Source organism: Amphiprion ocellaris, chromosome 2, assembly GCF_022539595.1.
Source record: "Amphiprion ocellaris isolate individual 3 ecotype Okinawa chromosome 2, ASM2253959v1, whole genome shotgun sequence".
NCBI classification, from domain to species: Eukaryota; Metazoa; Chordata; class Actinopteri; family Pomacentridae; genus Amphiprion; species Amphiprion ocellaris.
Window position 1 is genome coordinate 14,325,458 of NC_072767.1, and position 12,537 is coordinate 14,337,994.

The 12,537-nt window shown below is 39.6% G+C and overlaps 1 protein-coding gene across 1 annotated transcript; it reads left to right on the top strand.

Annotated features, from left to right (window-relative positions):
- The first annotated feature begins 201 nt into the window (after positions 1 to 201).
- On the top strand, positions 202 to 9,639 carry LOC111569881 (NAD-dependent protein deacylase sirtuin-5, mitochondrial). Its single transcript, XM_023272308.3, has 9 exons — positions 202 to 307; positions 1,103 to 1,218; positions 1,306 to 1,439; positions 1,693 to 1,918; positions 2,654 to 2,741; positions 6,802 to 6,855; positions 6,996 to 7,119; positions 9,157 to 9,272; positions 9,374 to 9,639. Exons 2-9 carry the CDS (start codon positions 1,116 to 1,118, stop codon positions 9,444 to 9,446), a joined length of 918 nt encoding a protein of 305 aa, XP_023128076.2. The 5' UTR covers positions 202 to 307; positions 1,103 to 1,115; the 3' UTR covers positions 9,447 to 9,639.
- The last annotated feature ends 2,898 nt before the right edge of the window (positions 9,640 to 12,537 follow it).

Here is a 12,537-nt window from a genome sequence, read left to right on the forward strand (position 1 = left end):
GTTATTAAGAGGCGATATAATCTGAAATCATTTCACATGTGAGTGATATTACACAGGGTCAGGCTCACCTCTGTATACTGTATACAGTGAAAAGCCAAGTGTAGCACCAGAGACTGTACAGTCTATGTGTAGCACACATGCTCCCTCTGCTGGTCATGATGACTTCAAGGGTTGTTATTTACCTCGCTGTCCTCCGTGATAGGCTCATATCACCATCGTTCTGCCCCACCACCGCCGGCTGAAGGAAAAAACACTCCGCCTCAGTTCCTGTGAGTCACAGCTGTTGGTCCTGGCCTCGGTGTGACAGGTAGTCAACATTAGCAAACCTCAGAGCCAACTCATCCCGGGAAATATATGACTGCTGGAGTTTTACGCTGCCTTCACAAGCTAACGAGATGCTAGCTGTCAATAGTCGTTTCCTTGGTTACCAGCGCTCTCTTGTTAGCATGCTAACTTCCAGGCGGTTAGCTTATCTAGCTAACATACCTTAGTGCTAGCTAACAGGTTCAGTTGACTGCCTTGAGGAACGCCTTTAATAAGCCTGCTAGTTAGCTATGAGCAACAGTAACATTATTGTATTACAGAGGGAACTTGTGTTGGGTGCTAATGTCAAAATTAGCTACAGTTAACGAAGTAGTGGGCTAGCTCTGTGTTTATATATGATAACTCAGATGACCTCTGTTTAATAAAGCCTCAATGACCTTCCTGTGAACAGAACTAACCAGCCTGTATCTTCCATTTTGAGGTTTCGTCAGGCGTAAGCTTTGTTTTGTGGCTGATAAATACAAAACAAACTTTAAAGAAGCCCTTTACTAATGTCTGTGTTTTAAAGGCACTTACACATGGATCAGAGAGTCTGTTTGCCTGGAACAAAACTACTGTCTGCTGCCCGACAGAAACACTGTCTTTTTTGTTCATTCTACCAAAGAAGTGGCCTGTCTGTGATATCTCCTTTCTCGTTTTGAGAAAGTTTGGCTTGTAATCACTGGAAGAAAACACTTTAGTGTGCAATAACCTCACATATAATATAACCAAAGTGACATAAAATAAATTGTAAATCAGCTGTGAATAGTAAATGGTGTTCTGTCTTTCTTGTTCCTAGTTGCCAACACCTGATGATTGTGCGCCAGTTTGCCTGCAGAGCCTTTATAAATGCTCACCTGGATACCCACCTGAGAAAGCCCCAGGTCAGCCAAACCATGGCCAGACCAAGTTCAGGTAGCCCTTGTAGTTTACAGTTCCTACTATAAATCCGCGAACATCCTTTATTGTTATATCTTAGTGCCTTGATGTGTTTATTCTCAGACTTGGCAGCATTCAGGAAGATTTTCTCCAAGGCCAGCAATATCGCCATCATCACCGGAGCAGGGGTCAGTGCTGAAAGTGGAGTACCCACCTTCAGAGGAGCCGGAGGCTACTGGAGAAAATGGCAAGCACAGGTAGGACACCTACAGTTGTTGGTCCAGTGACAAGTGTTGCACCTTTCTGAATTTTTAGATTGCTCCATATCTCTTTTCATATAAGCAGGATTCCAGTTGAAGCTTTTATCTCTTAAAATGTTTCAGCTATGGTAAAATGGGGCAGCATAGGTCATGTTTTAGGTTTTATTTTTTGTTGTATTATTTTCAATTTTTACATGCAGTAAAAGCTTTCAGTACATTAAAAAAATTCTTGTACAATTTATTCATTTAGGAACTGGCCACTCCAGAGGCCTTCTCCAGAAATCCTTCACGTGTGTGGGAGTTTTACCACTACCGCCGTGAGGTTATGCTAACAAAAAATCCCAATCCTGCCCACCTGGCCATTGCTGAGTGTGAGGCGCGTCTGAGTAAACAAGGGCGTAAGGTTACTGTCATCACTCAGAACATTGATGAGCTCCACCGCAGAGCCGGATCCAAAAATGTCCTGGAAATCCATGGTGAGCAAATAAACAGAGACGTTATCTGATGCTACAATGAGTCCATCTGTTTTACGACTCAACTGAGAATGAACTATTTCGATGAATTATTAATAATTTTCTATGCAAAATAACTTAATATCCTCTAAATTCTGCCTTAAACTGAATATCTTTGGGCTTTGAAATGTTGTTTCGACAAAATAGAATATTTGATCTCATCACATTTGGGTTTAGGAAATTGCAAGCATTATTTTTTTTTACTGCAGTGTCTTCATCTGCATTTCAAGATTTAACCTTTTTATTGCTTGTCAGTGTTGAATCATGACACCAAAGAGTGGTTTGTTTTTTGGGTTTTTTTTTTTTTTTGGAAATTCATGTCCAAAAAGCCAAATTAAATTGACCATGATTGAGTGTTCAAAAGCACTAAAAGGGGAAAATTTTCAAGGAGGTTAAATACTCTTCCTTGGCACTATATTCTGACATTTCAGTATTACATTTCTACTATCTGCCACTCTCTTTTGGGGCTAAACCTGGTTATTTTCATTACTGAAATATTATGTTTTTCAATAGCTATGTAATGACTTTCTTCAAAATGTCCAGAAAATGTAGGAAGAACATTAATAAATGAAAATGTTTCGATGATCCAAAAGATGGAAATCCTCAAACTGTTGAAGCTGGAACTCAGAACTAGTGGATAAATTGTTGAAATAGTCGTTGATTCCTATTCTGTTTCTTGTGTCATTTTTGTAAATGCAGGTAGTCTGTTTAAAACACGCTGCATGAGTTGTGGTCATGAAGCAGCCAATTACAAGAGCCCCATTTGTTCCGCTCTGGAGGGCAAAGGGTAAGAGCTTCATCTGGTATTGTTAGGTAAATTAGTCTATTTTCCTTCAGCAGTATGACAATGTGTTACAAGAGATAGTGATCACAGTCATTTGAGCTCAAAATGCCAGAGAAAACAGGCTGCTTCAGTCAGTCAAATGTCAGGGAGCTAAATAACACCTGATGACACAGTGAAAACTAAAAATGGGCCTCAACTCAAATGTCACATTATAAGCCGCTTTGTTACTTACCTGACATTTAAAATGGATGTTTTTGATAGCTGACAAATGTTCTTTTGTTGGGTTCCATCCCAACTGCAGAATAAATGAAAGAAACCACATGCTGAAATGTAAAATTAATACCAGAAGCAATCAAATCATGTTAAAATGTACCTGTACTGACTGTGATGTCATGTAATTTGGATTCATTTCTGGTCGTTTTAGATTCCCTCTGATCTCCAGTCATATAGGAGTTGTTAACATTTCATGGTGTTTCATTACAAGACCGGAACAAATGAAATTACCCAAAACATTTTTGGAGGTGTCTCTTTCAGATGACCTGTCTTTTTAGTCAGTATTTCTATTTTTGTATGGCTGGAGGTAATACAGGGTTTCTGCAGGGCATTAAAAAGCATTAATAGTCATTAAGTTGATTTTGCAAAAATTAAGGCCTTAAATGGCGTTAAAAAGCATTAAATTTGATTCTCAGTGGCATTAAAAATTCTTTCTGCAGTTTTCAAGAAAATTGTTGATAATATAATAATATGTAATTATAGACTGCGATTCATCAGATATGTGCATCTGTGTAAACGTGCCGAAACATTGCGATAATTGTTCTAGCTGGTTGGGTACAGCTGCCAAAAACTGCATGTTTTTAACCCTTGTGTCGTCCTGTGGGTCAATTTGGCTCGTTTTAAAGTTTGAAAATGTTGAAAAAAAATATATTTTCACAGTGAAACTTCTGATGTCCACATTTTCAACTTTTTTGGAAATTTTTGAACACTTTTTGGTGGAAAAGAAGAAATGCTAAAAAAAAAAAAAAAAAAAAGTTTCTTAGGAACATTCACAAAAAATCAACCAAAATCCAGCAAATTTTGCTGGATTTTGGTTGATCTTTATGTGAATGTTCTTTAAAAAAAATATTAGAAGTTTTACTGATATATATGTAATCACTTTAGATATTTTTAGGATTTTTTTGGAAGATTTTTACTCATTTTTAAAAAATATTTACAAGAATTTTCTTGCCAAATTTGGGGGATATATATTTTTTTAAATAAAACTTTTAAGGGAAACTTTTAAGGAATTATTGGAATTTTCTTCCTGAAAGTTTTGCAAATTTACAAAAATTTGGGGATTTTTTTTTTTGCTGAATTTTTGGATTTTTTTTCAGACAAAAAAGCAGTACTTTTTGGTGCCCGTAAATGAAGACAACAGGAGGGTTAAAGTGGCCGGCAGGCTGGACCAGGTGGAGGAGAGCTGGGAAATGGGGAAATGCAAATTCCAGCAAAAATGGCTAGAAAATGTGGAATTCAGGGAATGACTGCAGCCCGTTGGTGGTTGGGGCGGTTTCTGGATTCAGAAATAGTGAAATGTAGGGACACTTTTCATACAAAAATCATCTTTTACAAGAAAAACCAAACCCATGTAATTTGTTGAGTTCACGGTCGTGGCATTAAAATGTTTACAGTATAGCATTAAAATGGCATTAAAAAGCATTAAATTTGACTGGTTGATTTCTGCAGAAACCCTGTAATATGTTTTCAGGTGGTCTGTAAGTCTGTCTGTCCCTCCTGTAATGATGAATGCGATATCTCTTGAATACCTGGGGGTAATTCATTCACTTTGACTGAAGAATAAACTGATTTGGTGTTGAGGGGCAGTGGTGGTGCAATGGTTAAGTTTCTGGACTACTGATCCGAAGGTATGCAGCCACTGTCCGGCCCTTGAGCAAGGCCGTTAACCCTTCCTGCTCCAGGGGCGCCGTACCGCGGCTGACCCTGTGCTCTGACCCCCCGACTGGGGGGATATGCGAAAATCAGAATTTCCCCTCGTGGGATTAATAAGAGATAATAAACTATGACCTCACAATACACATTTTTTGGCCATAACTTTAGAATTTATATGCTAACTATGACAAAATGTCAGGAAATACAGTGATGATGCGATTCCATTTTTTGTCCTAAAGGTTAAAGGTCAAATCTTGACAGACATGGCAGAAAGGCTTGACTGCACTTGTTGGTGGAGGCATAAAACCACGAGGTGGCTATTCTGGTTTCCAACGATTTTTGGGTGGGATGGAGGCAGTGTTCTTTATAAATTAGGAATCTTTTTACTGTTAGCAAAATACCAAAAATGTTTTGGATTCATAGAATTTAATATATTTGAAATGTGTGTATATATTAGGACTGAGTATTAAATGATGTAAATTGCTTGGAAAAGTGTTGGCACCCTTTCACTGTAGTGCTTACAAATGGTGCTGTTTCCAGCAGGTTATTATCTTCACTTAGTATCACAGGTGTCACAAGTCTTGTGATGAATTATTCAGAGTAGTAAAATGGAGAGGTGCTCAGTTAGCTGTTTAGTATCATTGTCTGCACCACAATGAATGTGGACAACAGAAAGAAAAGAAGTGGTGATTTTATTATTCCACCCCTCCTGACATTTGGAGTAGAAACCTGATCTTGAATCGTGGTCTGATCTGATGTTCATCCCAAATTATCTGTTAATGTGAGGACTTTACAGATCCAGTCTCACAGAATAAATATTAAACATGTTTGATATTTATGATCGGGATGTGTATGATTATCACACGAGCACCTGGAGTGGCAGAAACTGTTGCTAATCGACGTTAAATGTTCTAGCTGTTCGGGGCTAATGTTGGACAGATGTTAAAACTGAGAAAATCTCACCTCCAGGTCTTCCTGAGGGATCAATAGGCTTTGTTGAACGCATCTCCCCGACCATTTTCTTATTCAGATTTGTTAAGTGCTTTATTTTTTCCCCCCACTATCAACCAAGTTGTTGCACAGCAGTCTGCGTTTTTGTTTGCATCGATGTCCCCATGAGGTTGCATGAGGTGATGCACTGCACCACGATTGCTACCTCTGGCGTGATCATCTTAATATTATCCTGTATTGTGCGATGTACCTTTGTTTTCAAATCTTCTAGTGTGCGCATGTCTAAGATTATAGAGAGGAATGTCTGTGAAGTTCCTGCTATGTGTGTGATGCAACCTCATTTCAAAATCTGTTTCACAACTCCTGTAGTCTGACCCCAGCTTAAAGAAAGAAGAAAGACAGCAACTGTCAAGTATGGTTGAGGAATACAAGAGCATCACCAAAAAGCTTGATGTTCCTGTGGTCACAGCTGCTAGGGAGTTTGACGTCAGATAGTCAGCCTCCATTAATCAAAAAGATTAAGGTGTACCAAAGCCTGATCACACCATCCATCACTTTCTGAATGAAAGTAAACTCCTCGAAAGAAGACCCCAGAAGACCCCACTTTTGAAAGAGGGACATAGAAAAGCCAGACTCTGCTAGAATGCGTGTGGACAGTTCAGTGTTTACAGGTGAATGTCTTTTAGACAGATTACACCAAATGAGAGCTTTTTATTAAGTCACATCAGTATATTGCCCAGTGCCAGACAGCATCTCACTTACAGGTCATAGCTCCTCTGACAAAATAGTGACCCAAAGCAGACATCTACAAGCAGCCAAGAATGGATGAGAGGGAAACTTTGGCTCTTTCTGAAGTGGCTGCTCTGACTCTTTGACCTTAATCCAATTGAACATCTGTATGAAAAGATGAAATTGGCAGTTGGGAGAGGGCAGTCCTAAAACCTGAAAGAAGAGTCAGGATCCCAGCTAAAATGTGCTTGATTACAGAGGCTGCATGAAAGGGTGTGCTACAAAATACTAGGTTATGGTTGTAATATTTTTGTCCATGCAATATTCAGTTGCACCTTTTCTGTTCTGTTTTGTGGTGATAAAAGGTATAAGAGAATATTATATGTAAGTGACTTTTGTCAGTAATTCACCTTTTTAGTGGCACCTAACATCTTTGAGACACTAACTGTCTCCTCAGAGCTCCAGACCCAAACACACATGATGCCAAGATCCCAGTCCAGCAGCTGCCCAGGTAGGACACACCTATGCCCTTATTTACCACTCTGCTCTTTTTAAATGAGCTTATTTGTTCTGACAAAGTGTGTACGTGCGTGTGCACGTGTGTGTGTGTGTGTGTGTGTGTGTGTGTGTGTGTGTGTGTGTGTGTTTCAGGTGTGAGCAGACAGGCTGTCATGGCCTCCTGAGACCAGCTGTGGTTTGGTTTGGAGAGACACTGGACGCTGACATCCTCACCAGTGCAGAGACCGTGCTAGACAGCTGTGACCTCTGTCTCGTGGTAGGTTAGTGAGTGTGTGTGTGTGTGTGTGTGTGTGTGTGTGTGTGTGTGTGTGTGTGTGTGTGTGTGTGTGTGTGTGTGTGTGTGTGTGTGTGTGTCACAACAAAAGTCACAAACCAAACATAAAGAAGAAATATATGACTACTACTGCCAAATTCTCTAATGTTCTTGCCAGTTTCATTTCTATGCTCATTAAGAACTGTAGAAAACATTCCATAAATCTCACTATTTTTCAAACTCATACCTAGACAATGTGCAGAGAGACAATCAGTAGAGAATGCTAAAGGACGGAGTTTAAAGTACACCTGTTCAGCCACTGTACTCGGCGCAGTTTGAGTTTCATACCTGTGGAAGAGAAATAAACCCACTTTGGCAACATGAGGAGCTGTTAAAAACTGTCATGGTATTTGGAGGAATATTCAAGTTTTAGTTGTTAAATTTAATACTGTATGAAAACCTTTATTGACAGCAACGCTCTTGTACTAAATGAATGTTAATATAATATACAGTACACAACAGAAGCCAACTCACAGGTTATTTTCATTTTTTTTTACCATTTTGATATAAATCATTTATTTATATTTTTTATGTCTGTCTTTATTTGGATGACAGACTCAGTCCTCCTCAGCATGGAGGATGCAGATTGGGCGTCTTCTTGTCAGTCAGTATTTCGGTGATGTTTATACATGTAATTTCAACAACACCGGAGAAAAACTTTATCATAATACAGTTTTCATTAATAAGTCCTGTGGCAAGTCAGAAGCACTTGCCGGTCTGCTTTTCTGAGCTCGGTGCAAACAGTGCACTGTTGATGGAACTTATGTCGTAATCATCAGGATGTCCACTGTGGCTCCGATTAGTCATACTATGAGTTGTTCTATACCTCTAGAATTACTGCTGCATCTGTCTCACAATCAGATTTTTGAAATGTTAACGCAGTTAGTCTAATTGGAAATCACAGGTGTACTCAGTTTTGTTTCTAAGATGGCAGGTTTTCTAAATTGTGTCAGTGATCACAGGGGCATTCACTTTTGTTACTCTACATTTCCACTTTGGGGCCTTTTTTCAACATAGTCTTTTCTAAGGTATTTGTTTTTAAAATAATGCAATTACTGACAAGCAGAAGTGGGTAGAGTAGCCAAAAATTTTACTCAAGTAAGAGTAACATTACTTCAAAATAATATCACTCAAGTTGAAGTAAAAAGCAATCATCCAAAAAATTACTCAAGTACGAAATGTTTGGTGAAAAGACTACTCAAGTACTGAGCAACTGTTTGATTGTAATGTCCGATTTATTTTTTTTAGAAATGATGTGATCAGACAGACAAAAATGTAAAATAATGTGCAAATTCTGGTATTTCAAAATAAAATAAAAAATAGCAAAAATAAATAACATCTTTACAAAATGACAAGTTAAGGCACAAGAAGCACAAATTTCCAAATCTCAGTTTTTCACAACATAAAGCTTTTGAAACAAATACCTGTAGTAAGGTAACATTTTTATGTTTAAACAGTGCAAACTACTTCCAGTGACAAAATGTACTGTATTTCACTTCCCTCCAATTGGCCACAGGCTCAGTAGGTAGAAAATAACATTACAACTAGGGCTGGACCCCAATATCTGAATATTCAGTGGTTGGCCCAAAAAGTAACGAGTCGAGTGTAGCCCAGTGTCATGGAGTAAGAGTAGCGTTTCTTCTTCACAAATCTACTCAAATAAAAGTAAAAAGTATAGCAGAGTAAAACTACTCTCAGAAGTACATTTTTTTCAAAAAGTTAGTCAAGTAAATGTCACTGAGTGACTGTAACTCGTTACTACCCACCTCTGCTGACAAGTGTTACAGTCAGTAAATAATTTGACATTTAGGTCGTATTTCACAGGCGTGTGTTCACTTCCGTTGTATACTGTAGATGTTTTTGATGTTCTTGTTCAAAATAAAAGACAGAAAATAATGTAATTTCAAATGTGTCCCCTCAGCTTTTACCTTGTTTGAGCTCGTCATGCTTTTAAATCTACACTATAATCCCACTCTGCAGGTTGGTACTTCATCAGTCGTGTATCCTGCAGCCATGTTTGCTCCTCAGGTCGCAGCCAGAGGCGTCCCTGTGGCTGAATTCAACATGGAAGACACACCGGCCACTATGCGCTTTAAGTGCGTTTCATTTGCCATCCCACAATCACATATATGCATCATTTCCACTCATTGATTTGCGACTTGCTGCATACTGGAGATAACCTGTCTTTTTGTTTCAGGTTCCACTTCCATGGCCCCTGTGGGACCACCTTACCCCCTGCACTGGCACGCCATGAGGCCGAACAGAACTGAAAGGGTCAGCTGCACACAGACCAGACTGTCGAACACTGGAGGACTTTTGCTACAAATACAAAGAATTCAGTATAAGTACACAACATGACTGTGGAGATGAAGTGAAAGGGAACCTGTTTGTTTTAATCTGTCACGCAGATAAGATATGTAAACGGAAGCATGAATATGACTATATTATAAATAGCTGCCTGAACATTAGACAACTTACTGATTGAGTGACTTCTAGACTTCCATCTCTTTCTTTGCAGTAACAGATAATGAGAATTGTAGCAGATATATGACGCCAAATCACAGTCATTCTCTGTTTTGTCACATGTAATTTATTGGAGCTGTAATTGTGAAACTGCTGTTTTAAAGTGGGAAGTTGAACAAGGCAGTAATTATTGATTAAATACCACCAACTTCATCAATGGTTTTGAAGTGAATGTTTGATGCTTGTCTGACAGTAGGGGGCAGTGTTAAGCTGCTGCTGTGGAGGCTGCTGCCTTCCAGTGTGGGAAAAAAACAGACTGCCTCCTTCCAAAGGATGGGAGCTCTGCCTGGGATGTGTGGTGTTTGTGTATGTCGATGCAACGTTGCCTGAATTTATGGACTGTGATGAATACTGTGTATGATGCCTTCCAGTGGCTGTGAGTAAGCTCTAGTTAAAGCGGGGAGAGCAGTGACTGTGCGTTCCCTCAGCCAGTCGTGAGAACAGGATTTCCATATGTATCCTTCTTACGGATTTGCCACATGTATGTTAATGTTCTGATGTGATTAAGAACAGCTTATGGATGGAAAATGAAGTGTGCTGAAATAAATGTACGCTGAGAAGTGTCTCTGCAGATCTTCCTCAGAATGCATGCATGCATGTGCGTGACTAACAGACTGCACAAGTTGCAAATAATGCAGTAGTCCCAATTGCAATGTTCAGTGAATGAGTACTGCAGTATGAGTAAAGATTCTGTTACAAGCCATGTTCTGCTTTCCTAGAACGACACAAAGATGAGATTGTGCCTGACACTTTGCCACGACCGGCCCAACCCCCCAGACTTGTACATATACAAAGACCAAGTCCAGTGCCACATTTCTGTGTATTACTACACAGTTTATTGCAGTGGGAGTTGCTCAACTCATTTGAAACGGCCCACTCCTGCCATTGCTGAGGATTTATCAATACAAATTTTTTCTCCGTATAATAAATCAGAAAATAAGTAGATACTCATTTATTCTGACATAAAATAAGCTATAAATAAATAGTCCTCAAATGTGTGTTAGTAGGGAAAAATACACAGAAATCACATCACAAATATTTCACAGTAACTAAAAAGCTACTATGTTTGATAGCCAGCCTGCACAGAACACAGCTTTCTCTCAGACGGGTTTCTAACATCATAATTAATAGGTTCATAGTTTTTAAAGTGTCTTCAGACAGTAATTAGGTGCCTATATAAACACTGAAGCTGTTTTGACGTGTAATGTTCGCTCTTGTTACTGGCCATACAAGTGAGGAAGTCCACAGTCTTTTTGTCAGTGTAAAGTTACATTCTAAAGCCCAGGTGAAGAAAATAGAAGGCTTCAGCAGACTGAGCAAGACAAATCCAGTGCATCTTCCAAAGTTACAATGTATTTAGGACAAACTTCTCTGTGTTTGTTTCCTCAGTGCTCCCCTGCAGAGCTGCAGTGGAAGGAAAGCAGCACAAAGGCATTTTGGTACTAAAATCACAGTAACTTTGGACAGTTTCCACTATATTCGGCCAACTTAGACTGCTAATGCTTCATAATTAGCTTCTAACCTCAGAATGTACTTTTACACAGAACGAGGACGCTGGATTGTGCAAGCACATGAGCTCACCAATGCTCCTATCAGCCACAACATTAAAACCGTCTGTCTAATGAAAGTAGCTCTGACCTGTTGGCTCATTTTCACAGAACCTCTGTGGTATCTGGCACTGTGGCATTGGCAGAGGATCCTTTGGGCCCTCTGGGTTGCAGGGCAGGGCCTTCGTGGATCGGGCTTGTTCTGGTGTATCTAGTGCATGCTTGATCAAAATGGGATCTGGGGAGTTTGGAAGCCTGGGCCCTTGTCGTGTTCCTCAAGCAGTTCCTGTGCAGTTCTTGCAGTGTGGCAGTGGGCGTATTTCTGCTGGGGGAGGCTACTGCCAGCATGGAGTACTGCTGCCATATACTTGGTCTGAAACAAAGTTTAGACAGGTGCTGTGTGTCAGAGGAACATTCACATACAATACCTATAAAAAGCATAGATCCCTCTTGGTTGTTTCACCCTTTTGTTGCTTTTATACATGAAATCATGGTCAATATAATTTGACTTTTTTGACAAAAATTTGCAAAAATAAAAACCTATTTAATATCAAAATGAAAACAGATTTTTACAAAATCATGTCAGTTAATTAAAAATATATAAGGTAAAGTAAATGACTGCGTAAATTTGTCCAAATCTGCCATTAATTGATATATGCAAGCTAGAATATGAACGGTGTTGTAAGTTTGTTGCCGTTTGTTGTAGTTGCAATTTGTTGCAGTAAGGGATCAAGTATGCAAGGAGGCACAGCAAGAAAAAAGTGTTTCACTTTTCATATGGGCATCCAAGCATTGTTTCAAAATACCTGAAAAATTGTGAATCTATCTTCTATATTTATCCACTGATCAGCCACAGCATTAAAATCACTGACAGGAGAAGTGACTGAGACTGTTCATCTTGATACAGTGCAATGATCTCCTGTATTGAAGTACCACCCATGTTGCAAACCAAAGACATGTCAACAACACGTCCCAAACACCAGTGGTCTCCCTGAGGAGTACAATGGCCCTGCAAAACTGTTTAGGATCACAAAAAGGACCCCAGCACAGTGACCCAACCTCCAAACTCCTCTGATCCCAATTCAACTGAGCATCCTCTGGATGTGCCAGAACAGGCCCGATTCACTGACGCCCCACCCCACTGCCCACAAGACCCAAAGGATCCGCTGGCAACATCCCAGTACCAGACACCAAAGGCCATCCCCAGACGTTGAGCATCAATGTTCCAACAGGCAGAGGGGGTATTAGTACTATTACACAGTATTTGTCAGGTGGTTTTAATGTTGCTGAT